Below are 27019 nucleotides of genomic sequence, written 5' to 3'. Positions count from 1 at the left end.
AAGCTATGTTAGAAGTGTTTGGAAAGGATCATAGGGGTAGAGTTAGAGGCATGGGTCCAACCATTACTCTAACAAACTATTATGGTGGAAGATTTTCGAATATATCAGGAAGCAGTGAAGGGAGTAGCTCCAGTAATGTAAATGGTTTCATTAGTTTTATAGTATCATATTTGGCTGAGAAATATCCAGAGGATAATTTGATTTCTAGGTTGCCACCATCAGTTGCTAGGGTCATTCCAAGACAAGAGGTATGGCCACAAAATTACTAATTTTAAATGTTGTAACTTATATAGCCATAAGCTTCCAGAATAACAAATTCATGCATGTATCTTCAGGTTGATCAGAACGAAGGAAGTCAGCCACCAAATACTGCTACATCCTCTCTTCCATTTGATCAGAACCATGAAAATCAGCTACCAAATACTACTCCATCCTCTAGTGCTAGAGCATCATCTCAGTCTTGCAGTGAAGAAGAGTGATTTACAATAGCAATTGTACCATTCCGTACTACTTGCTGCATTAGAATATAATTATTTTTTGTGTTAATTTGTTTGAACCTATTGTTTCATTGTTATATCAGAAAAGACGTTGAAGTATTTTCATTGTGAACAATGTATAGATATTGCTTTTGATTTTAATGACAAGCTACTGGCGTTAAAAGTCTTGTTAATGTGGTCTGATGGTAATTCAATCTGTTGGTATTGTTTTGTTTATGGGTTTTCTGAATGAAAGATGTATTGATTGTTGGCATGTGACCAATAGCGGGGCTATAAATAATAAGTGTAGATACAGGCACAACCGTGTCTATAGAAGCAGAAATTGTCTCTAGGAAAGAAATAAGTAATAAATTCATTATGAATAGAGACGGTTGTGACTGTTTCTAGAGAAAACGTAGATGTATCTACTATAAGCTAGACACGGAAACAACCGTGGCTAAGATCATCAAGTGTCTCTACATGATCAATCCAAAAATTTGTATTTCAAATTTGACACGGTCATAATTTAAATTAGAGACGGTTTTCCATGTGTCTACAAATTTGATTTGAATTTCGAGTTATGTGTGTAGCGACGGTTCCAACCGTATCTATTGACCGTCTCTAGATTATACACATGGATATTTAAACCGTCTCTAATCGTTTGACACGGGAGCTATGGCAATGCCTCTGAGACGGGTACTAAAACCGTCTCTACCTCTACTAGAGACGGGTATAGCCGTCTCTACCACATATAAAACCCGTCTCTACAGGCTGTTTCTGTTGTAGTGATGCAGCCATGCAGGAGACCAGGTTTCTAGTGCCTCGTACTATCCGGTGATGGCTGGTGAGGTGGTCAGTGGGGTGGAACAGATGTTGGTAGGTGGTTAGTAGAGTTGTCGCTTGGAGAGGTCGTTGAATTTTTGTTTGGAGTAAATTTCACTTTAGACCACTTATATTGACCTAAGTTGCACATTGGGCTAGGGGTGGGTCACTTTTTTCACTTTACACCACCTATTTTTACCATCCTTTGCAAGTTGGACCAGGTTTACTGATTGTGCCACTAGACTGGGCTTCGACCCACGCAAGAAGGTGTGCGTTTACTAGCGGCCGGCAGTCCCCGTCTCCGGGCACCGTCGAGGGCTCCCTCGACGGCGGTTCCGTCTCCCTCTCTAGTACGACCGTACGAGTACTTCCCTCCCAACCCAAAAAAGTCTCCCTTGACACGCGACTGTTATGCAGCAACATGAACTCAACAATCGACACACAAACGCCACCGTCCACCAGCTGAAGACCCTCGTTGCATACGGCTGGGGTGAAAAGGTGGTTGTCGGCGCCAAGGTGGAGCAAGTCTCGTCACCCGGCCGTGTCGCCATCGTCAGGGCAAAGGGCCTCTGCCTGTTGGACACCCATGCCACCTCGATCGATGGCTTCCTGAGGATGGAATCGCTGGGGTTGTTGACTGGCTCGTTGCTAGCATGCTTCTTGGGTTTATGAGGCAGACAGGTATGCGTCTGCTATTCGATCATGGAGCAATCCATGGAGAAAAGTTTTGACCCTGGGAGTTGGAGAGTGAAACAAAGCAATGTATTCAGTAATTCCTATGAGATTTGGGTTTTGTGGGGTAATCAATATTTCTCTTCTGCTCTTCGAAAAAACTAGAGTAATTAATCCGTACGTGTTCCTCGATTGGTAACCGGAAACATGTCAAATTTTCTCAAGAAAAGAGAAGATCGGATCTTGATTACTGCTAAATGGAATAGCCTTTTTTTTTTTTGCTTCTCATGCATGATCTGAATGGGATAGTTCTGGACTTCTGGTATGGTCTCGGATCCTGTCAACGTAATAAGAAGTGTCGTAGTATTGTTTTGAGCGCGACGGGGCCGAGCATGATCACCACAGGGTCCGCATCCACTGGACGACGACATGCTCGCCCTCGCTGATGACCACCCCGACGCGTCGCACACGCTCCTGGTATCACGTACCACCGCCACCATGAGCAAACACCATCTGCTCGCGTGGATTAGGCCAAAGCGCAGCCCATGCCGTAAACCTGGTCCAACCTGAAAAAGATGGTAAAATTAGGTGGTGTTAAGTGAAAAGAGAAACTTATCCCTAGCCCATTATGCTACATTGGTCAATATAGGTGGTTCAAGATGAAATTTACTCGTTTGTTTATATGGAAAGCCGCGGGACATAATGAATAGCACTTTGGATGGAGCCCTGCTCGACATCGGGGGATTCCTTTTACCGGCTAAGTTCTCTCCCATTCCCTAGAGCTCTTCCCCTTCTTTTGACTATTCTACTTCCAGACTTTGGTCATGGGGAGCTCCATGGCAAGAGCGGGAGACGTCGGTTCGGTTGGAGAGGTTCTGTTTGGTGTAGATTGGGCGGTCATCAACTTTATCTGTGCTTTAAAAGTACTTGGATGCAACAACAAGGCGTTTGTTTTGGTAGGGAGTTGGTGCACAAAGCTCCCGCTACATAAGGTCGCAATGTCGACGCCCCATTCGCCAGTGACCTTATCTAGTCATCATCCTCTGTACTGGTGATTGCTCCTATAGGTGATGGACAAGAACAACCCTGATCATACAATCCTCTTCACCATTTGACTCTGCACAGGTCCGACCAACGCCGCATGTGGCGCCAACTGTGCGGTCACCCTACTCAGCTTCGCGCCGCTAACCCAACTTGATCACCCGTGCCCATGCTTGTCTTCCGCCCATATCTAGCTCACAAGCTAAACGAGCCAAGCCGGGTAGAACTAGCTCGATATCCGCCATGTATGTAAAAATCCCACTAGTCGAGGTGGTGCAAAGATTGATGGGAGGAGATGGTTGGGCTGAGGATTTTTCCTGTTTTCAAATTTGAACTAAACCATTTAGAATTATATTCAATTTCATTTGTATAAGCACGAGCCTTCCCCATATCCACTGGTGACAAGTACTCCCTCCGTTCTAAAATATAAGCATTTTTAGCATATTGACAAGTCAAATATTTTTAACTTTGACCATTAATAGAAAGAATAAAAAAGATCAATCATGTCAAATTGATGTTACTAGATTTATCATTAAACAAACTATTATAATATATAACTCTTTTTATTTAAAACATCTTACTTTTATAGATATTGATAGTCAAGGTAGCATCTCGGAAACCGTGTCAGGATCCAAAAATATATATATTTTAGGACGGAGGGAGTACATATAATAGTCTATCCAGGCATCCATGCAGCTCAAGTGTAGGTACAGTGCAAGCAAGCAAATAGGAATATAGGAGCTTAAAAATTACTACCTCCATCCCATAATAGATGTCACTTTGACTTTTTACTTGCAACATTTGACTATTTGTTTTATTTTAAAAAATTAGTGCAAACATAAAAAAGGATAAGTCATACTTAGCTGAGTTTAAGGAGAAGATGATTGAGAAGATTAGGAAGATACGTAAAACGAGGTGAGCCATTAGCGTATAATTAATTGAGTATTAACTATTTTAAATTTCAAAAATAAATTAATATGATTTTTAAAGAAACTTCGGCATATAAAAGTATTAACCATTGGCCAAAAATTCCAAGAGCATTAGCAGCTAAGCCTAACAGTGGATTATGTCACGTTCTGTTTTTTATTTGCTTAACGTTGAGAATTTCAAATTAAGTTGAGTAAATTTCACAAAACTACGTATACTTTTGTCAATTATCACAAAACTACAGATTTAAGCTGATATATAATAGAACTACAGACTTAACAATAATTTTATCATAGATATAGATTAAGTTAGAATACTTTTGTCAATTATCACAAAACTATAGATTTAAGCTAATATATAATAGAACTACAGACTTAACAATAATTTTATCATAGAACTATAGATTAAGTTTGAGGCTAAGTATGGCAAAACTACGTATAAATAACAAAATTATCACAAAACTATAGATATTGGGGTTTAAATCATTAGGGCTAATATTATGTTTGAGTTATAAAATACCCAAATTTTGTGATTAAAATTGACATTAAAATTATAGTTTTGTGATGACTTGTAAATCCGTAGATTTGTGATATTCAATCTTAAATTTATAGTTGTGTGAGAAATTTTGTGTTTAATCTGTAGTTTCCTGATAATTTGATCAAATTACATGTGATTTTGTGAAATTTACAATATTAATTATAAGTTTATTTGCCTAAATTACCTTTGTAAAAAATTATCTCCCCTCGCCATCCTTCCTCTCCTTCCCAAGTCTTCCCACCCAGGCGCAGAAGTGGCTCCGGCGGCCGGAAAGTCACCGGCGATTCGGCGGCGCCGGCGGCGGCGGACCCCTTTCTCCACCCCTGCCTTGCTCCCTCCCGTCTCCTCCATCAGCTGACTTAACTACACTCCGTAGGAGATTTTCAGATCGAGATTGCCGGCCATGGCGTCGGGCCTTGTCGTCGCCGCCACCGACCCCCTCCGCGCCTTCCTCGCCTCCGCCGCCGCCTCCCACGACCTCCCCGCTGACCTCCGCGACCTCGCCTCCTCCCTCGCCGCCCGCTCCGCCGTCCCCTACCGCTCCCTCCGCGACATCTGGTGCGCCGCCTCCCCCGGCGCCCGCCCGCCCCTCCGCCGCCTCCTCCACGGCGCCGACTTCCTGCTCTCCAGCCCCAAGCCACGCGACAAGGTCGGTCACTCATCGAGCAACGAAAAGAAAATTCTAGTGTTTCTGTTTTTGTTTTAATCTGTGGTTTGATCTGGCTGTGCAGAGCGATGAGCTGAAGGCGAGGCTGGACAAGCTCAGGGAGATGCAGGAGAGGAAGGAGTACGCCGAACTCGTCAGGGATGTCGCGCCGCCGGCGAAGGAGGACAGCCCCGAGCTCTTCTCCTCCTACAAGGACCAGATTGGATTTGGTACCATTATCTTTGTGCCAAGATCATCATATTCCCATGACATTGCCATTAACAACTTCCTTTACTAGCTTAGTTTCTGACTTGGTTTACAGTAAAATGCACACTTTAAAGCTCGCTCACATATGTGTGCGTAATTGTCTGTTCAGTCGCGCAAATATGTTTGACTAGTTAGTTCTAACAAAATTAGTTACTTTTAACTATATAAGGAATAATACTATTTCGCTGCATACAACTCTATTACTCCCTCCGGACCGAAATATATGATGTTTCAGACAGTGGAATTGACTTGCGCTTAGTAGAATTTGCTAATATTGACCTGAGGGAGTAGTATTTTCATGAACAATGAAGTTCAAACTTTCCTTGCGGTAAGACAACTAGACAAGTGAATGAATCTGCGTGTTAATTTTAGTACACTTAATCCTCTTTAAATCTTACTAGTTAGTGTACCTTTTGCTCTGAACTTGGACTGCTAATATTTACTTGTATGGCTTTCACTGGCCAATGATTGTTTTGCCTCTATTTCAGGTCTTCATGTTGTTCTTATAATGTTATTGCACTACGATAATCAGAATTCCTGTCAGCTTGCTTCTAACTAGGTTTAGAGTAAATTGCATATTTCAAAGCTTGCACACACATGCATACAATTGTGTTGGACTAATTACTTCCAAGTTCTCGCACTTGTTGGTCACTTCAATCACCTAGAGGCATCTATTCAGTACACATTCTTGAAAAGTGTTACAATTGATGGATCCAATAAAATTAGTTTCTTTCCACTGTGAGGATAATATTTCACTGTGTATAACTCTTTTAGTATAGCATTTTCATGTACAACAGGGTTAGACCCTTCCTTTGCTGTAGATAGGTGAACCAGCATGCCAATTATAGCACACTTAATCCTCTTTAAATCTCACTACTTAATGTACCTTCAGCCTGGAGCTAGGGCTGCTAATATCAGCTTGTATGGTATTCCACTGTACAATTGATTGCTGTGCTTCTATTTTCAGGTCTTCATGTTGTTCTTATAATGTTCACGGGTTATTTGGTTGGATTTGTTGCTTTCAGAGCTCTGTTCAACAACAGTCCTGTAATGGTAAGTCCGCAAGAAACACACTACATGGTGCATCCACTATTTCTCTTGTCCTCTTGCACCATCTTTGGCATCATATTGTGTTGGCTTGGCAAGTTGGCATAATATTTCTTTCCTGCAAAACTCTATGACTAAGCAGGCTAGTAAAGTTGCATTATCTATCTTAGTGGTGTTTCTGGTAAACATTAGTGGGTAAAGGCACAGGGAAGACTTCCTGGTTTTGAATGTTGACAAGTTTTTTGTGTGTTTGTCCAAACCATTTAAAACAGGACTTTCTCCAAACCTTGTGAGTTGTGTTATAATAACAACCTTATTTATGACTTTCCAGAATGCTGCTGGAGGCATCTTAGGATTAGTCGGTGGCATGCTGATGGAAACGGTTCTTTTCATCATCAGATCATCTAGTAAAGAATTGGCCACTTCTGTTCCAAGACCAAAGAAAGTTCAGTAGACATCTGTTTTGGTTTCAATAGTCAGTTTTAATGAGGATACGACTGAAGTTTTTACCTTCTGATCTGAAGTGAACAATACGAATGATGAGAAACATGTTGTAAATGTAGCCGATAAGTGATCCGAGGGGTCACATCAGGAGGAGTTATTTGTGGAGTCCGCGATGGGATGAAAATGTAATTATCTTTAGTTTTGTCGATGTTCTATGCCAGTGCACAATCTGTCTGATCAGGATAATATATTACACGGCGTTATCAGTCGATATATTAATTAATTTGCCAGCTGGGTTGTCAACTGATTTGTGCCAAATGCTCGATATATTAGCAGTACAATTAAGGTTTATGTATGTTTGAATGACTTGCCCCTATAATGTTCAAATCAATCTTTGCCAACTACTCACTCCGTCTCAAAACAATTTTATATTTAGCCTATCTCATATATCCTTTGAATCAAAGGATTTATATAGGAATTTCATAGGATTCAAATTCTATAGGAAATTTTTCTATTTGGCCCTTTGATTTAAAGGATTGAAGCTTTCTAAATCCTATGAAATTCCTATGGAATGGCACAATGCATGTGGATTTTGGAGGAAATTTAGCAAGAGCTCTAACCTCTTGGAAAATTTCCTTTGAGTCTATCTCTCTCATTCGATTCCTGTGTTTTTCCTGCGCTCCAATCAAACGACAATTCCTGTATTTTTCCTGTGTTTTGCAATCCTCTGTTTTACACTTCAATTCCTGTCAAAATCCTGTGTTTTTCCTATTCCTCCGTTTTTTCTACCATGCGATTCAAAGGGCTCTAAAAATAAATAAGTTTCACTTCTATTATCATACTCTACCATGGGTTTACAAATCAATGAGTTCTTGATACTCCTTACGAAGCTCTCACCAATACCACCCACGAATACTGCTCGTTTTTTTTTAATTAATGAGAGTCACTTTGGTCACTTTTCTTCAACCTTTGTTTACACACGAGGATGAAAAGTGAAGTTATTTTGGGACGGAAGGAATATTAGCCACTTAATTGTACTACAACAGGGTCGATGTCATGTGATGTGTCGCATCATGCATGTACATGTACACACACAATAGCTGCCTTGAATTGTTCTCTAGTCAGATTGAATTCTGGTCAAAATGATCAAACTTATAAATTAACCCAAGTAGGATCCATGTATCCATAGGATTTTGCTAACCTGTAAATTTAAAACCAGTGCCACAAAAAAAAAAGGAAGTCAAGCCTATGTTCCTCGCTGACTCACTCAAATATACTCCCTCCATATTTTAATGTATGACGCCGTTGACTTTTTAACCAAAGTTTGACCATTCGTCTTATTCAAATTTTTTATGCAAATACAAAAATACTTATGTCATGCTTAAATAACATTTGATGATAAATCAAGTCACAATAAAATAAATGATAATTACATAAACTTTTTGAATAAGACGAAAGGTCAAACGTTTGTTAAAAAGTCAATGGCGTCATACATTAAAATACGGAGGGAGTAGTATTTGTTACTATAGCTAGAGCCAAATGAATGCACAAGCTAGCGGGTAATATTATAATTGTTTTGCTAACTCAAGTTGTGGCAAAATGTACACAGATGTGGGCCGGGAAACCTCCACAAAAAAGATCAAAACACGATCAAATTAGATGTGATTATGCAATTCTTGTGCTCCAAAACGTTTCCTTTGGTTCGAGGACAGAGATATCGTCTATCAATCACAAATTCTCGCCAAATTAAGTACAGCATATGCATTAGTTGTCGCCGTGTGTCCAAGGGTTTCAGAGTACATGAAGTGTCGGCCAAACCAAGGCACTACATGTGGCTGCAGAGTGATTAGTACTGCTACTTAAATTGCCAAGAGTAGGATCAACTTGATCTAGTTGAGACAAAATTCATGCATCCATCCATAAATTGATACCTAAAAGGTTGAATATTCTTCAGGGCAGGCATGAATTAATATGAATAAGCTAGAAGAATCGATCAAATCTCATCCATATACTATATGTATAGTATTATAGTACTGTAACATGGTAGCTAGGAGTGGTTTAGAGGAGACTCGTTGATTGGTGTTTAAGTGTACTCTATCATCTTCTTGGATGATTGTTAGTGGTCAATTAGTAGGATATATTACAATTATTAAAGAAACCAGGTTCGATTGAAAGAAAAAAGGTTTGGTTGGGAAGAGAGCATGGTAGCTAAGGTACGTTAGATTTCAGAATATACAAATTAAGCAACCAGTTAATCGATACTACTCGCTCTAGTATTTGTCCATGCCATGTAGGGGCATAGAAAATTGCTGTATATTAATATATAGCCTTCATTAGAGGGAAACATATCCTGATATACTTATTATTTTATCATTTATTTTATTGTAACTTAATTTATCATTAAAGATTCTTTAAACATTGCATATATAAGAATATGTTTTAACAAAAATTTTGAATAAGACAAATGGTCAAACATGCATTCAAAAGTTAACAAATGTCGTATATTAAATATCGGAGGAAACAATATATATGCAATGGTATCAAAGTTTCTCTGATTCTATTGAATACTACTGTAGTTTTCTGTGCTCTTGTATGAAAGGCCTGAACAAATATTTTCAAAAAGAAGAGGCGGTATAGTGGTATATGGGAAGAAACAAAAACCACACAATTAATTAATTTACACCACCTGCTTCAAGCAATTCTAGCTTGCTCCGAACTGCAAGTTAGCCTTTGCCGAGCTGTACTACATTTTTAATATGTTCATAGATATTTGATGTTTAATGAAATCATGTTATTTTTAGGTCTGACCTATCCATCTACTACCTCCATATTTATAAATATATGATGATACCATTGATTTTATATGGTCTCTAAAAAATACTCTGTTTTTAATTATAATATGAAGATAATATCTAACAAAAAATTATAATATTGTACAATTACTTATAAAAAATCTACCTAAATGATCTATATGTTTTCAGATTATAAATATTGTGTGAGTTATCAATAGTTAAAGTTTTAAACATTTTACTGAATAAAGTTAATAATTATATATATTTTAATATGGAGCGAGTATACGATAGCAGTGAATTTGACGTGAAGCATATATGTTAATGTTACAATAGTGTAATATTATCAATGCGGAACTGCATAAAAATAAAATTTGGCACCGCAGATCACCACTCAGACAACACAGTTAATCTCGGATCATAAATGCCAGAATTCATCCTGACCGTGCGATGTACCAAGTCAGTTTCGCAAACTTCAATGTCAATCCCCTCGCTAATATATAGTGTGAGACAGTGAAACTCTCCCTTCTCTAGAAAACAAACTCAAGAGTAACTAACTAGTATGTAGTGTAGACCTCCATAAGAAAAGCATTATTTTTTCTTGATTAGTTCATATCTCCTCACCACAAATTAATTGTAACAGTTCCTGAAAAGAAAAAAAAACAAAATAAATACTGAATGTTTTTATCTCCCTTTTGGTTTATTTATACCCTCACCATCCAATCAACTACTATTATTGTTTTCTTTCCTTGTTTATAGAGAGAATCAACTGGAGTAGTAGTTTTGGTTTAACTAGTAATATGATTTTTCTATGCAACATGTAAGACATATATAATTAGAGATTAGATGTGTAGATGGATTAAGGATAAAGCATAGACGGACCCATATAATAAAAAATTAGTTGGGTTATTGGATTAAGAAGAAAGTAATACCTCTGCTTTTAATATATATGACGCTATTAATTTTTTTACCAACGTTTGATCGTTCGTGTTATTTAAAAATTTTGTTCAAATAAAAAATATTTATATCATATGTTTAAAGAACATTTGAAGATAAATCAAATCATAATAAAATAAATAATAAGAATATAAATTTTTAAATAAGATGAATGATCAAAGTATCTTAAGAAAATAATAGCGTCGTATATTACGAAACGAAGAAAGTAGTAGATGTTCCTGTGGTTACGCACATTGAAGAAGCGTTCGATCTTAGCGTACGTTGAGAAGGGGACGTACGACTGAGAGACAACTAGGGGTGGTGCATGGTCATGGTCAAGCCAAGTTGAATCCACTGCCCTCCTTGACCTGCTGCTGCATGCCCCTGCTCCTACGATTCTCCCAATCTCTCACATCACATGGAGTTGAGACTCACGCCGTGTTTAATTCCAAAATATTTCTTCAAACACTCAACTTTTTCATCACATCAAAACTTTCCTACACATAAACTTTCCTGACTGCTTCAAGTCTCCTATTATTTTCCCTCGTCAACGTTGCAAGCCCACTCCCTCTCCTCTTATAAAAAACCAAGAAAACCTAGCCATCCATCAGAAGCAACCAAGCTAGCTAGTGCTACACTTGCTGCCATGGAGGGTGCACTCGCGCGCTCGCTGGCCACCGCCGCCGCCGCCGTCATGCTCCCGCCACCGCCGGCGGCGAGCTCGCTGAGGCGGAGGAGTAGTAGTAGGGTGGCGGCGAGCGGCCTCCGGGCAAGCGTCAGTGCCAGTACAGCTACGAGTAGTACGAGCATGGCTCAGCTGGTGGCCGCCGGCGGCGGCATCGACGAGCTCAGGCTCGTCGACGAACGCGCCGCCGTGGCGGCGCTGCAGCAGCAGCAGCTTCCCGTCGGCGGCTGCGAGGTGGAGAAGCTCCGGGCCGTCGCGGAGGCGGCGGCGGACCGGGCGGAGATGCACGACATCATCGGGAGGCAGCGGGACAACTGGAACCACCTGCTGCTCCACTCCAACAACTCCCTCCTCCTCGCCGCCTCCCTCATGGCCGCGCTCGCGCCCGCCGCCGCGCCGACCGTCGTGGCGCTCAAGGCGTCCGCGGGGGTCCTCCTGGCCTCCGCCGCCGTCACCATGGCCGCCGTCAACAAGATCCAGCCATCGCAGCTCGCCGAGGAGCAGCGGAACGCCACCAGGCTGTGGAGGCAGCTGGAGCGCGACGTCCGCGCCACGCTCGCGCTCGCCGCCGCGCCGGTGACCAGGGCCGACGTCCACGACGCCATGGACCGGGTCCTCGCGCTCGACGCCGCCTACCCGCTGCCTCTCCTCCCCGTCATGCTCGACAAGTTCCCCAACGCCGTCGAGCCCGCCCGGTGGTGGCCGCCGACCAAGAAGCACCAGCAACGCTCTCCGACCAAGGTAGCAGCAACCAATGGCACCGCGTGCCGGCGAGCCACCTCCATGGCCGGGAACGGCTGGACCCAAGAGCTGGAGGAGGAGATGCGCGGCATCCTCCGTGTCATCAAGGCCAAGGACGAGAACGAGTACGTCTCCGTCGGCAAGCTGGTCCTCGCCGTCAACAAGCGCCTCGCCGTGGCGGGGCCAGCGCTCGCCGGCGCCGCCGCGCTCGCCGCGGCGTTCATCGGCTCCGCCGGCGAGGCCGGCGCGTGGGCGTCCGGCGCCGCCGTCATCGGCGGCGCGCTGGCGGCGGCGGTGAACACCGTCGAGCACGGCGGGCAGGTGGGCATGGTGTTCGAGCTGTGCCGCAACGTGGCCGGCATCTACCGGAAGATCCAGGAGGACATCGAGGCGAACCTGGAGGAGGCCGACGTCGAGCGGAGGGAGAACGGCGAGGTGTTCGAGACGAAGGTGGCGCTGCAGCTCGGCCGGAGCACGTCGGAGCTCAGGCAGTTCAGGGCGATGGCCTCGCCGGCGGTCAAGGACGAGGACATCAGGGAATTTGCCGGCAAATTGGTCTAGATATATCCGTTAATTAATCCAGTGTAATCTAGTTAATTAATTAGCTGTATAGTATAGCACGCTATAGTCTAAGTGTCCATCTGAGGAGCCTAGCTGGAGGGAAACTATTTTTATTTTTATCCCTCGAGTAGATGTAATTTTATTTATTTAAAAACCATCTGAACAATTATAAAAAATTGTCGAAAAAATTTGATAACACTCATCCAATATATATGTTAGATATAAAAAAAATACATTGAGATATAAAAAGATTAATTTAATGTATGAAGAACAATTTAATATATGTACTATGGGATATTGGTTTCCTTGGTTCTTTGACCACCTACATGGACTTATTTTTTCTTATGTGTCATCATTTCTTTCTTTGTACTATATTACATAAAAGACACACACATCCACCACTCGTATCCATAATTATGTTTGGAAAAATCCATCTCCCAAGTATGTTTTCTTACTGCACACTTTAAAAAGATATAAGCGAAAGGGTAAATCCCTCGTGTTCTTACTGGAGGCTTAGTACTCCTTTGGAACGTACGAAATAAGAAACAATAGGAAAAGAAAAATAAACAGGAATAAAATATGATGCCATATAAAATTTTGCAGGAATTGAAAACAGGGGAACTTGTCGAATTGGTTGTATGGATACTTGACACGAAAATCAAAAAATTTGGAGGAAAATATCATTAAAGTAGAGTTAAGAGAATAGAAATAAAGTAGGTGTCTTGGACTTTCTAAAGGAATTCAAATCATGAGGTTTGAGCTCATGCTTCAAATCCTAAGTAAGAATTTGAGGAAAAGAAAAAATTGCATGGAACCCTTTCAACTAAATTGTACACACCAAAGGATCACATAGAAAATTATCCTACAAGACCCTATTCTCAAGTGTGTTTTGGAACGGATGATTAGCTGCTTGCAAAATGAGAGACATGATTAGCATATAATTAATTAAGTAGTAGACCAGATTTCACATATAATGAACCATTTAAATGCTTTCATCACCTGTTGACCAGTTTGCACATATATAGTAGGGTTCATGAAACCGCTCAGGAACACAAAATGATCAGTTTCATAGTCAAGTTCAAAAAAAAAAACAAACTAGATTTTAAATTGTTATAAAAATTGACAGATTTTAACGGTTACCATTTAAATGGTTCTTGCAAAAAAAAGCAAAAAAAAAAAACACCCTGGTTTTGCGAACCTTGTTTGTAAATCGGTTTTGGATGCACGCAATAAAATCCTTGGAAACTAATACATGACATGATCACAAACATTATACGCAAAAAAGATTGTAGATTTATATAGATTTAATTTATTCCAAAACTAACGAAAATTATTATAGCCTTGGTTTGCCATGTACAATATCTCTCTTTCAAGATGCATACTCCCTCTATAAAAAAAATCAATCTAAGAGGGGATGTGACCTCTAATAGTACAATGAATACAAACTAGAAAGGGTCATAGGTTAGCTTTTTTTTTTTTTTGGACGGAGGGAGTTGAATTTTGTTCTCTCTCTAGAATTGAGAATCCATGGAGTATGGATATATAATCAATCAATCGTTGTAGGCGTCGAAGGCCCAAGAATTCTCCTTGCGGACGTCCTGTTCTTCCTCGTCGGTGTAGTCGTTGGCGATGCCGAACACCTGGCGGATCCCCTCCACCGTCCGGCCGCGCATGCACGCCGCCACCTCGCGGCTCGCCAGGTCGGCCAGCCGCTCCACCCGCAGGAACGCGGCGGCGCGGAGGAGGTCCACCACCGTGCCCACGTCGGCGCCGTCCATCAGCTCGTCGTCGAACCGCGCCAGCGGGTCGTCGAACCCGTACCCCTCCGGCGCCGCGAACTCGCCGCCCTCGCCGCCGCCGCCGCCGCCGTAGTGGCGGTCGCAGTAGTCGGCGACGCGGGCGAGCACGGGGCGGGCGACGCCGGGGACGTTGATGAGGACGTCGTCGGGGACGGCGGCGTGGCGGGGCGTCCGCCGGATCGCCTCGTCGAGCCTGGCCCTCGCCGTCGCCGACGCCGCCGCCATCGTCGCCGCCGAGACGCGGACGCGGATGCCGTCGAAGCCGCGCAGCGTCACCGTCCTTATGTATCCGCCGCCGCCGTTGTTGTTAGCATTAGTCGCCGTCGCCTTCGCCGCTTTGCCGGCCATGGCGATGGTATGATCTGTTCGACGAGGTGATCGATCGGTCTGATTGATTCTTTGTCGATGTGTCGATCGATCGATCTGTGCGTTGGTATATATGGGGGAGAGATGGGGATAGCTAGGGTTCTTGGCGGACTTGGATTCGTACTACGTGAATCTATACAGAATCTAAGTAGGATTGTGATTAGGCCTCCGGATTAATTAGAGTTGATGCCTACCAGGAAAGGAAAACGCATGGATGGGTTGGGCCGTGAGAGCGATCCAGTAGCCCAATGTTTTTAGCTTCAGATGGAATAAGTCCGCTATGACTCCCTCAAATATATATCCAATCAATAATAGATATATACTCCATATTGGGAGTGCAGTAGAAAACTAGTACTTCTTCAAGGTGGGTCCTAGCCCCACGTGTCAATGAGACAGACAAGAAGTGCAAAAAAGTATTGAATTGTTGCAGTGAAAAACAAGGAAATTCTTCAGCATGTTGAAATTTTGGTTGATGTTTGTGCTATTGGCTGTTAATGTTTTCTTTTTTGAAGATGGAAAGCACAACGCGCCATCAAGAAGAGAAGCGTTAGTATTTGGAGACATTTTGGATTTCCTATCTTGTAAATAATTGATATATAGTCTCAAAGAGGACGTTACAAATTGTTTCGATATAAATGAACTGCCTATCGTTTCTTAGAGCTAGGACCGAGCACGGTCCTACTCCTAGCAATTAACATAACTACGAATTTTACCAACTCTTCTTTTACCATAAAAAGAACTGAGGCGGCAAAGACGCTCTGTACAATCTTCGTACCCATTCCTTTGTAAAACCCGTGCAATCCTTCATACCGGATCATCTTTATGATCGCGTCAATCGTACCTGGCGAACACAGGCAGTCAGCATAATATTACTTGCACAATAGCAAATATTCCCTCCGTCCCAAAATATTTAGATTTGTAGCTAAAAATTGTTACATTTTAGAACGAAGGGGGTATAGCTAAATGTCTGACATACAAGACATAGGAGCAGCATGGAAAAACAATGGTCCCAACAAATATGGAAATGAAACAGTGTTTTCGGCTAGTAAGTTAAAATGGTAGGAAATGATTTACCTGTGTATCTTGACATCACATTCCTGCCAATTTCTTGTTTTGCTTGCAACCTAGACTGCATTAGTTCAATACAACAATCAGGACAGCACGAACAAACATGACACTATTTTGATAATGTAAACCATTCATACACTCAACCCAGATAGACTGGCATTTCCTGCAACTACTTGCACCCGTGGCAGGTCTAGATATTGGCCTTGTTTGGATCCTTCGGGCTATTAAAGTCTCACAAGATTAAATTATATTCTGAAGGAGAGCAAAAATGTGGTGCGTGCAGCATATTCAAGGGTTGTTGTATGCAACAATGTAGGACAGCTATTAGTACTGTAGTTGTTTGCTGAAAGCATTTGTTTTAATAACAGAGAAACAGAGTAGAGAAATGGAAAAGAAATCTCTAGCATCGATGTGGACTTCCGGGTTTCTATTCAGGCATATTTTGGAAATCCTGAGTGGCCCATCACTGGCTGATCTGACAGGCTAGTAATTCCTCATTTCTTAATAAAAAAAATTGAGCTTAAACAGATGCACAAGTGAGAAATGCATCAATTTTAACACTTTGCACAGGATAAGATGATTTACATGTATATAATATTAAGTTTACCTTAACCACTAGCAATGGGTATGTCACAACAGTAGCTCCGAGCTTTGCTATTGCACCTAATAAGAATACCTGCTCAAAGAGAAAATGGTAAGAATAGGACATATAAATATATCAAAGGAAATTTCAAAGAGCTTTAGATGTTATTTAGCTCTGGATCTGAAGAACAAAGAAACAAATATATGGTCTGTGCTATGGACATAATTAAACAAAGGGAAGTAATAATGATGAAATTTTCTTTAGTGCGTTCATAAAATCATAAAGTGACTGCATAACTAGTTGTAAATATATGAAATTACTCTGTCCTGGCGCTTTATGTGGCCAAATTATCTGGTTTGCTAAAATAATTGTAGCATGCATCTTTAAATATAATACTTTATGGAATACAAGAATTATAGACGAATGATTTGAAAGTAATTAAAGTAATCCCAACAATGAATTCCTTTTACATTGAACCAAATATTATTGATCATGATCAATATAGCTTCATTTGCATCAAAGCGGATAAACAATGAAGAGATTTACAGGATTGAAAGATACAATTCAAATTTCTAGAAATAAAAAAGAAACATGAAGTTCCTAGGAAGACAGTACATGCAAATAGCTGATGCCATCTAACTGTTAAAAGTTCATATATCCACAAACACAGATACATGCAAATTTCTAATGCAGAGCTAACTTGAAAAAACAAAATCCATACCTCCATAGCAGTAAGGTTCTTTTTTGGGAGTTCCTTTCCAGATCTCTTTGACCGGAGACGCTTTGCCAATGTTTCATAGATCATAAATTGTATTGATGGATTACATACCTAGCAAATTTAAATGGTTCATTCTCAATAGTCACTTGCATAACCACTAATTTCAGTTCAAATGTTTTGAGAAACATAAACTAACCATAATTAGTGTCGGAATAAGTCCTTTCCAGAATCCTCTTATGCCTGATTCACGGTAGACCTCCCGGACCTACATACTACTGATAAAAGTAAGAAAAATCATGTCTGACAAGTGACAAATACATTTGATTAGTTAAAAGCAAGTTTATAGGGCCCAGAACTTGAAATGCCATTGCAGCTACTATTCAATGTATACATGCGCAAGTTTTTTGCAAACAGAATTTTAAAATCTGTAAGTGCAGCAATTAATCCTAGAAGGAAGAAAGCAATTTGGTAAAAAAAAATTCAAGAATTCTTGTACTATCTAAATAGTACAAGTGAGAAATCTATCTAAATATCTAGATGTGGTCTCAACTCTCAACAAAAGATAGAGAGAGGGATGGGGTGTGGGGGTGGGGGATTCATATACTATCTTATTTTATTTGTTGCATAATTGTTAAGAAATGGATTATATATACAAAATAATGTATAGCAACTTAAGGAATGTGAGTGTGCTCAATTACTCACCGCTTGAATTGTCCCATATGGACGAGGCTTTTCAGAATCAAGTTTATACAACCTATCCTTAAGAATTGAGACCTCTATTGAATTGGCCCTAGCAACATCCTTCAGCAAAAGCTCCTTTTTAGACTCCATGATCTTCTTTTCTGCTTGCGTATGTGTCTGAAAAATGGAATAAAGTTAATTTCCAAACTGATGATAAAATACTTTCAGATATTTTGAATAACATTAGAATGTTCCAATTTAATAGTACTTGCATTTTTAGTACAAGCTTGGTTACAACCAACCATGGTCTTCCAACTAATTTCACAAAGGATGCCATGGACCAATATCCTTGTGATTCGGCACCTCCGGAAGTTTCATGGATCATTGTCATCATAAAAAACAAAGCTAATGCTTGGAGTCAGGCAGGTACAAAGAAGTTAAGTATGCTACCAGAAAGTGGGGGCAAAAGCAACTGTAATTAAATTCAATGGGTGCAATACCAGTGTTAATATTCTAATACATTAGAAGATTTTTCCTCTTCTTTGAATTTTGACAGGACATACAGTAACTCATTAACCCCATCATCGATGATCTTTTTTGGTGTTTACGTCATTTTAAAATATAGACTGTCAAACAAAATTTACCTGCATACGAGTCACGAGAACCCATATTGGATTGGTAAGAAGAACATTGATTGACCTGCAGAAAAGAAAAGTGTCCATCAGAATGCCCGAGGATCAATGTTGCAATATTACATTCAAAGTGCAATCTTGGCAAGTGGAATTAAAATAACTGGGAAAAAGAACTGATCTACAACCTGTATGAAGAATTGTAACAATGCAATCAAGTTGATGAAGTTTGAGCTTTATAATATTAGGAAAATAGAATCTTGTTAACCTTGTTGAGTATTCTTATCATTTAGTATTGTCAAATTTATGTTCATGTCTTGTTAGGAAAGTTTTTCTTAAATTTTCTCCCTGCATCCAATACAATCTAGTGCAAATCCCATTAAACATTGAAGGGTGATCCCTTTGTCAAGAAGTTTCTGATGAATTTGTTATGGTTGGAGCCTTGGATAGATCGATGCATAAACGACTAGAAAGAATAAGTGTACTGGTGACTATTTCACAATGCTATGGTTTTCCAGAACAAAAACCATCTTAACTGGAAAGGATTACATGCTTCAAATTCAAAGTTAATCACTGCTTCAGTCAGTTCTAAGGAGGCAAGGCCATACGAACAATCATGGCAACCATACGTTACCATGAATTACATTTTCTTATCTCCCTTTCCAAAACAATTCAGGTTTCAACACTATGTTAGCCTTTGCAAGCTCAGTCAAATTCATCAGAACTCTATTGCTATTCGTTTGATAGTATGCTATAGAAATGTCCTCTTGGACCACTAGCAACTGATAATGTCCCAGTTGTCCAGAGTCCAGACTGTATTGTTCATTCCAGCATTAAATGGAGACAAGCATTCGAATTTTTTTTGGGTGAATGTTGGGGCTCCAGGTTGACTTGACATATAAATGATGTTTAGCAATTTCAGTGCAAGAGTGATGGCTTACCCAGCAACAGCTGCAATACCAAGCCAGGAGAACATCCCAACGGTACCATCCCCTAGACCCTTCTTACCGCGAGCAACTGCTAGATCTTCCACCTTGTTTTTGAGAATCTGGTAAAAGTAGTAATAGATTCCCTACAGCCACAAACAGGATGAACCATAAATCCTGAATACCACCATACAGACTCATCCAAGTATCATCACATTGACAAACAGTGCAACACAATTGTTAGAGAGAAAAAAATGATGTGAGTAGCACCAAACTTACTAAACCAGTGGAATTTACCTGTGAAGCAGCAGTGCCAATAAGAGAGGGTTTGAGGCCGCTATACAACCCTCCCCATCCTTCCGTTTGGAACAGCTGGAGTAACTCGATTACACACTTGACCATTAGAACATTAGCAGAGGCAATTCCAAATAAACTAAAATTCCGGGAGGAACTACCTGAAGCATCTGGAAGAGGGTGGAAGTATTGGCGATGGCTGCGCCATTGGCCTTCTTCTTTTTTGCCGACCTCTCTGTCTGCTGCCGGGTGTTCACCTGCTCAGGCCATCATCATGAAGCGGAAGGATTGAGCAGACTATAAGGGAACAGCAGAGCTGGAGATGGATTCTAATAGCTCGAGTGGACGTTCACCCGTTTATTGCATGTCAGCTAGATGGTTACGAAAAATTTTCAAAAAAAATGACAAGATAGATAAATATGTAATATATCACGCCACAAACATGCAAGTTCAAATTTAACTTCTACAAGTTATAACAAAAATAACAAATTTAATTGTAAATATACATATAGTAATTCAAGTTTCGTTTGTTATAATTTGTAGAAGTTGATTTTCAACTTGCATGTTTGTGGATTGATATATTACATATTGATCTATCTTGTTCATATCTACATAAGATGGTAAGGGAAGAATGATTGTACGTACGGTCTGGAGGGGGTAGGTGATGATCTGGGCGATGATGCCACCACCGGCACCAGCCAATCCATTCACTGCGGCACTTGACATGCGCCAACCTGAAAAACCCATGCGCAATCAGAAAGCAACGCAATGAATTCCTGTAAGCTACCAAGCTAGACACATTGACAAATGACAATAACATATATATGCCCTGCAGCCCTATAATAATAATATAAAAAGCTTGGTCCTCTTGCACTTTTGGGTGAAGAAACAAACAGTTACTAGTTGTATTAAGAGAGGTTTAAGACTCTCAGATTAAGGAGGAGAAGAGAAGCTAGCAGGGTTAACGCAAGCAAATTCCAGACAAAAGCAGTCCCGGTGGGAGAGAGAGAGAGAGAGGATGTGGATGCTCACCTGCTCTGATCTGCTCTCCTCTCCTCGCCAGATGGAGATCGGCAGCCGCGAGCCCGCGACTCGTTCTTGAGGAGCGGAGGAGACAACGAGACGGGAGATATCGGCAAAATATTATGCGGCGCAGAAGGGGCGGACGATGGGGGTGGGTTTTTTGCGAAAAGGCCCTGCCGAACAGTGTCCTCCCTGAGGCGATGTTGTGCGTAAGGGCCCTTCTAAAATCCGGATATTGCATGCGCAGGAGGGGAGAAACGCGAAATAGGATCGCGCTGTAGAAAACGAAAGTCGAGGGGCTTTTTAGAAAAAGTGCCGCGCACTAACATAGCCGTCACTCTCCCTCTCACGCCGCCGCCGCCTCCCCCCCGCGCGAGAAAATTGACATTTAGCCATTGTCAAAACGGGGTTTCGCTGGAATGCCACTCCCAAAAGTGGTTTCGTTAAAATGCCACCCTCAAACAGGGGCAACTTGTTGCAATGCCATTCCATCCATTTCTTCTCAGTTTAATGGTTTTTGTAATGTTTTTCTTGTTGAGATGACCAAAATACCCTTATCCTATCTCATCTCTCCTCTCTGTCTTCCTCCTCTCCGTTCGGCTCGGCGGCGCAGCTAGAGACGGAGACGGCGGCAGCGCGGCCGGAGACGGGGAAGGCGGCGGCGCGCTTGGGGATGGGGAAGGCGGCGGTGCGGACGGGGACGGTGGCGACGCGGATGGGGACGGGAAGGCGGCGACATGGCTGGGGATGGGGACGGCGGCGACTGGGACGGGGACGGCGGCGGCGCCGACATGGTTGGGGCAGGTGGGATGTTCTTCTACGCCGATGCAGATGGCGCCGCTGAGCCGAGCAGCCTTCCCCAACCCACGTCGGCGCCGTCCCCGTCGCCAGCCGCGCCGGCACCACCCACCTCATCGCCGACCCCCATCTCCATCCTCCTCGACGACCTCCTCCTCGAGTGCCTCGCCGGCGTCCCCTATGCCTCCCTCCCGCAACTCCCCACCACTTCACCACGCTTGTCGCCTCCGTCGCGCGCACGGCGAGCTCCGCTCCTCTCTCCTCGCCCTCTCCGTCACGCCCACGGCGAGCCGATGGATGTTGGCGTGGTGGTGGTGATGAGGACGAGGAGCCGGCGGCCACCGACTCGCAGCTACGCCCCGTCGCCGCCGCTACGCTCCACCGCCGGCGACTGGATGGGGATCGATCCCCTTTCTTCTTTCCCCTGCAAAGTCAACAAAATGACTAGGGGCAAATATGCCAGAGAATGATGGAAAACATTTGGAAATCAGTTAAAATGGTTGAAATGGCATTATAGTAAGTTGGCTTCATTTGACAATGGCATTATAACGAAGCCATATTCGGGAGTGGCATTCCAGAGAAACCCCATGCTGAAGATGGCTAAATGTCAATTTTCTCCCCTCGCGCCGCCGCCGCGTTCACCTCGGTCGTGCCGGCCGCCTCCTTCTCGCTCCGCCGCCGCCGCGCTCGCTGCTCTCTCTCCCTCCCATCTCGCCCTTAGTCCGCCGCGTCCGCCTCCTTCTCTCTCCTCGCTGCTCTCTCTCTCTCTCTCTCTCTCTCTCTCTCCCATCTTGCCCTTGCTTGCTGCTGGAGCTCGAAGCCCACGCCATTTTCGCGGCCGCGGGGGAACCCTAGCCCTAGCCGCGCCAGTGCGTGCGTGCGAGCGAGCGCCGCCGATCCGATCCGATCCGCTTCGCCGCCCTATGTGCCGAGGCCGTTCGAGGTAGGTGTCCCTCCAACTTCTACCTCAGCGCCCCTCTCCGTCGCATCCAGGGACTCCGCCGCCGCCGCCTCCGATCCCAGCATCCTCGAATCCGTAAGCGCACCTCCCTGCAACCCCATTGCTCGCTTTCCTTGATGTTCGAATCACGTTTTGGCTTGTTGACTCGTGTGGCTTTGCGGTGATGAGCAGGTTGCCCTCATTCTTTCCTTTCTCTTCAGCACTTATGAGTAAACACTAAAACAGAATGCGTTTGTCCAGAGGGCTGGTAGCACTGAACTACCATTTCTTCTTTAGTTGTTGCCATGTTGGCATATTCATGTCATATTATCCTATTTGTGATGTGATTTCTGACAGCATCTTGTGGATTCAGGTCAATTATATTTGATTGTACTTAATATATGGCGTTGCTATTTTCCAGTTGATAGTCCAATATTGCGCACTTGTATACCCTTCTGGAACTTCTGGTTTTCGGATTCATTGGTTACATTTTAGGGACTAATATGAACTATATATTGTAGACAGTACAAGTCAATGTATGGAGTAAATATGCACCACATTGTGTAAAATGTTTATTTTATTAGGTTTTAATAAAGGTGGTAGTTGAAATGGGTCAGCTTATCGAAGATATTACATTGAAAAGTAGAGTGCGGCCTCGGTACTCCTGAATATTTATACAGAAGTAAAACTATGCTGCCTTTGTCGTAAAATATTGATACGTTGTTCCATAAATTTGAAAAGAACAACTACATTTTAGATCAGAGCGAGTAAAAATTTATGCCCGTTCCGATTTGTATGGAATTTATAGGAGTTTTATATGATTCCAACCCATTAGAAAAGAATATTCTATAGATCACTTTGAAACATAAGATTACATATTATTTTCTATTTCGAAACTTCTGATATCAAGTGACAATTCTACATAGAGATTTTGGAGTAGATTTTTCATGAGGTTGGCATACTTGGGGAAATTTTTGCCAGCTACAACTTTTCCTAGAATTCGAAACTCCCTTAGATAATTTAGTTTTTTATTCTAATTTCAAAGAAGTTGTAGTTGTTAAATCAATAAAATATATTAAAAGTCAGAGGTTAGGAAAATCAGATTCTCACTAGCTAGATTTTTACTACCCTAGATAGTCTAATCTTTTTCCCTTGTCTTCCGCAATGGGTGCCCTCGCCAATCAGAACTGTAAATTCACCTCATACCTGCATTATCTTTGTTGATAGGCACTGATTACTTCCAATCAAGTGGGTGTCCATTTAGTTGCAACAAGCGGCGTTGTGGCACAGTTATATCTGCAGATTATATAGCTTGAGGGTCAGTACACAGCTCAAAATATCTATTTTGGGCGCTCTGCATGAGGAATATGATCACTAAAACGTTTGAGCTATTTCTATGTCATGTTACTAAGCAGTGGTCAGATATTTGACAAGAAAAATAAGCAGTGATATATTGAATATTGTTACCACCTTACTTTTTACTTCCTCCGTCCCACAATACGTCTCTTTAGCATTCAAAAATTGTCCCAAAATAATTGTCACTTGGAAGTACTATTTGTCACATCAACCACTTCCAATTCAAATTTCTCCCCATCATACACCAAACCACCATTCCACATCTAACTATATAATATTTTATTAAGGGTATTATAGTCTTTTTCTTCTAACTTTAGCACTTGCTAAACAACCTAGAATGACAAGTATTCTGGGACGGAGGTAGTATTTGTTTTGGGTAGTGATCAGGTCACTGCAAGCAGGTGCATACTTAATAAAATGACACTGCATTATGCAAGATCATCAGTGCATGTAGTGCTTCGGTGTGGTCACATCTACAGCATAGAGTTGCCACAACATGCTAGATTATCCTCTGGGAATTCTACAATTAATTATCTTAGTTTCCTCATCAGCTTTGATAAGACTTATTTATTTTAATTAACTATTAGATTAAAATAGTTATGTGAGCGTGAAAAAAGTTCTTGTGATGGCAGATTTATTTTGGTTAACTATCTTATCCTCCAAACCTTCTTTTGATTTAGGGGATGCACTTGTTATCTGAATGTATTCACCAGGAAATTGATTTATTAGAGGTAGATTGTTACATGGTGACTACTATAAAAAACAGTGAGCTATCTCCTACAGGCCTGTGTACTTCTCCCCAGTAAACTCGTCTCATCACCCTTCTAGGGAGCTGCAGCTCAGTTTGGAGTAAGCATTTCCCTTGTTCCTGGGTGCACCACCCTTCTTCACTGGATACATGCTCCTGCATGCAGGAGGCATGGAAGGACAAGTTACCACAGGGATTCCTGATATCTCCCAAGCCTACTACATATAGACTGTACATGTTACTCAATTTTTGGTCATTTAATCAGATTTTCACACAAAGACGTGCAGAGTGAAGTGGTATGTTTGGCATGTTCTTCAGAAGTATCAATTCTATGAGATTGTTGAGTGTTGACCTCCTGGTCCAAAATATGAAAAAAACAGTACTGAATGCTGACATATTCAGGCACAAAAAGTCGGTGCCAGAAACAAAAAACAGTGCTAAATGCTAAGATCATTGCCAGTAGGAAGGAGCCGGTGCTTATATATATTCAGTAGGCTAGGGGTAGGATATGGTAACGTATTCTTGTGGAATTTTCTTATTAGAACACTTTCTATCTCTCTGGCAAGTGATACAATTAATGTGGGTGAAACCCCATATCTCTCCTTATAAAGATATTAAAGAAAAAAAAAAGCATCTTATAGATACATAAAGTAACACGCTTTTCTTAGAAAGCAGCAATATACTACACAGGATATTTGGTGTTGTGTAATCACTATATTGGATGTTCTGAGTGTTCCCCCTTCTACCATTGCGGCAGGATGGTAAATGCAAGAAGCCAAAGGGTAAGCACAAGGTTGTACTATTGGGCTTTTCGCGCATCAAGAGGTGTGTATTCCTGGTCATTAGGTCACTGAACTACAGCCTACAGGTTTGATAATTTTATTCTCCCATTGTTTCATGTTGAAAACCACTACTTGAGTTGATTTATGATGGCCCTTATTCCTGTTACATGCGAGTTTATATAAATGAATCTGTCTAATTCAATCCTTCGTGTAGTTTACTGTTCTAGACAAATTAAATGTGTTATGTTCCTTTTTGCATGGGATTCTCAGGTTAATTACCTTTATTCAGCCCATATCCTTCCACCATACAGTAATTCATCGCCTGCTGGATTTTCTACAGCTTGTATGGATTTAGTTGTTCTATATAGTACAGTGAAAATCTAAAGTTTATACAGTCAACATAGTTTACGATTTAAAGGCTATGACACCTTTGCGTAAGGGTTCCACTATTTGTTTGGCACACCTCATGACAAAGTACATATTTCTCCATGGTTTATTCCACTGAGTATTACTGAGTAACTAATATTGTAAATCCAAAGTTATAAATTAAAATGTACTCTTAGTTCTGAAACATAATGATATGTTTGGCTGTATGAACATGTTCTCAATTGTTCGGGATAGTGTTATTGTAACTTGCTTATGTTGTTTGTTGCTCTAATACACGAGACATGAAAATCAAATGGTTGAATAATATACTCCCTCCGTTTTTTAATAGATGACGCCGTTGACTTTTTCTCACATGTTTGACCATTCGTCTTATTCAAAAAATTTACGTAATTATAATTTATTTTGTTATGAGTTGTTTTATCATTCATAGTACTTTAAGTGTGATTTATATCTTATACATTTGCATAAAATTTTTGAATAAGACGAATGGTCAAACATGTGAGAAAAAGTCAACGGCGTCATCTATTAAAAAACGGAGGTAGTATATCTTATTGCAGCTGTCGAAATGTAATGTAGCTGTAGTCTTTCCAAGTGATGGCATAAGAAGTATGTATCTACTCTGTGCCAGTGGAATGCAAATGTATTCATCTATTCAAACTCAATTCGGTTGAGAACGTCATATGTTCTGGATCCAACCTTACCTGTGCTTCCTTGTTTTGTTCATGCAGATTTCACTCTGTGGCATACCTTCAGCAAATATGGTGCTTTGAAGTGGTTGGAGAGATCGATTTCAGCTTCCGTGTGTTAACCTACAGCTTATACTTCAGGATTCATCTCGGGAGGTTCTACAAGCGATTTGGACGCCGAGCTTGCAGCACTGAGCATGTCCATGGTTGGGACCAGAAGCCTGTTCGCTTCCAGCTCTCCACCTCTGATGGGCAGCACTCATTATCTCAGTGCTCCCTGGGTGAGCCCGGGAGCTGGGTACTTTACCATGCTGGCAATTTTGTGGTCTCAAAGCCTGACCAAACAATCAAGCTGAAGTTCTCGATGGCTTAGATTGATTGCACACACACAAAAGGTGGGTCTTTGTGTCGACTCGGCGTTCATATACCCAAAGGGCTTTCAGCAGGAGAGGATGGTGAGGTCTCAGAAATGTAGATGCTGACAAGGAACTTACATTAGATTGTAGACAAATGCAGCTTGCAGCCTAATTCTATTTTTAATCTGGGCTCATGTAGACAAAGGTGTATATAATTGTAGGCTTCAATTTTGTGTGATCGGTAACATGGATGTTCTCATATAATTAGTGTCTCCTTGATTGTGCTGA

The 27019-nt window shown here is 41.6% G+C and overlaps 4 protein-coding genes and 1 non-coding gene across 5 annotated transcripts; 3 read left to right on the top strand and 2 right to left on the bottom strand.

Annotated features, from left to right (window-relative positions):
- The first annotated feature begins 4683 nt into the window (after positions 1 to 4683).
- On the top strand, positions 4684 to 7182 carry LOC4328776 (uncharacterized). Its single transcript, XM_015767906.2, has 4 exons — positions 4684 to 5124; positions 5207 to 5351; positions 6356 to 6441; positions 6767 to 7182. Exons 1-4 carry the CDS (start codon positions 4879 to 4881, stop codon positions 6887 to 6889), a joined length of 600 nt encoding a protein of 199 aa, XP_015623392.1. The 5' UTR covers positions 4684 to 4878; the 3' UTR covers positions 6890 to 7182.
- Positions 7183 to 11199: 4017 nt separating this feature from the next.
- LOC4328775 (probable F-box protein At4g22030) lies at positions 11200 to 12912 on the top strand. The gene has a single exon (XM_015768612.3). The coding sequence runs from the start codon at positions 11251 to 11253 to the stop codon at positions 12589 to 12591; it is 1341 nt and encodes a 446-aa protein (XP_015624098.1). The 5' UTR covers positions 11200 to 11250; the 3' UTR covers positions 12592 to 12912.
- A 1229-nt stretch (positions 12913 to 14141) lies between these two features.
- Positions 14142 to 14738, bottom strand: LOC107275430 (SKP1-like protein 1A). The gene has a single exon (XM_015768878.1). The coding sequence runs from the start codon at positions 14736 to 14738 to the stop codon at positions 14142 to 14144; it is 597 nt and encodes a 198-aa protein (XP_015624364.1).
- Positions 14739 to 15326: 588 nt separating this feature from the next.
- On the bottom strand, positions 15327 to 21937 carry LOC4328774 (peroxisomal nicotinamide adenine dinucleotide carrier). Its single transcript, XM_015770249.3, has 12 exons — positions 20688 to 21937; positions 20301 to 20389; positions 19817 to 19912; positions 19659 to 19733; positions 19377 to 19507; positions 18451 to 18505; positions 17828 to 17983; positions 17322 to 17390; positions 17129 to 17236; positions 16432 to 16500; positions 15831 to 15885; positions 15327 to 15597 (listed from the first exon to the last, which is right to left on the bottom strand). Exons 1-12 carry the CDS (start codon positions 20917 to 20919, stop codon positions 15401 to 15403), a joined length of 1332 nt encoding a protein of 443 aa, XP_015625735.1. The 5' UTR covers positions 20920 to 21937; the 3' UTR covers positions 15327 to 15400.
- On the top strand, positions 21224 to 27019 carry LOC4328773 (uncharacterized). Its single transcript, XR_010739697.1, has 3 exons — positions 21224 to 22512; positions 25278 to 25388; positions 26418 to 27019. It is a non-coding gene; the product is annotated as an uncharacterized protein (transcript).

The sequence above is a fragment of the Oryza sativa genome, chromosome 2, assembly GCF_034140825.1.
Source record: "Oryza sativa Japonica Group chromosome 2, ASM3414082v1".
Lineage (NCBI taxonomy): Eukaryota > Viridiplantae > Streptophyta > Magnoliopsida > Poales > Poaceae > Oryza > Oryza sativa.
This window is presented reverse-complemented; position numbering and strand designations above follow the sequence as displayed.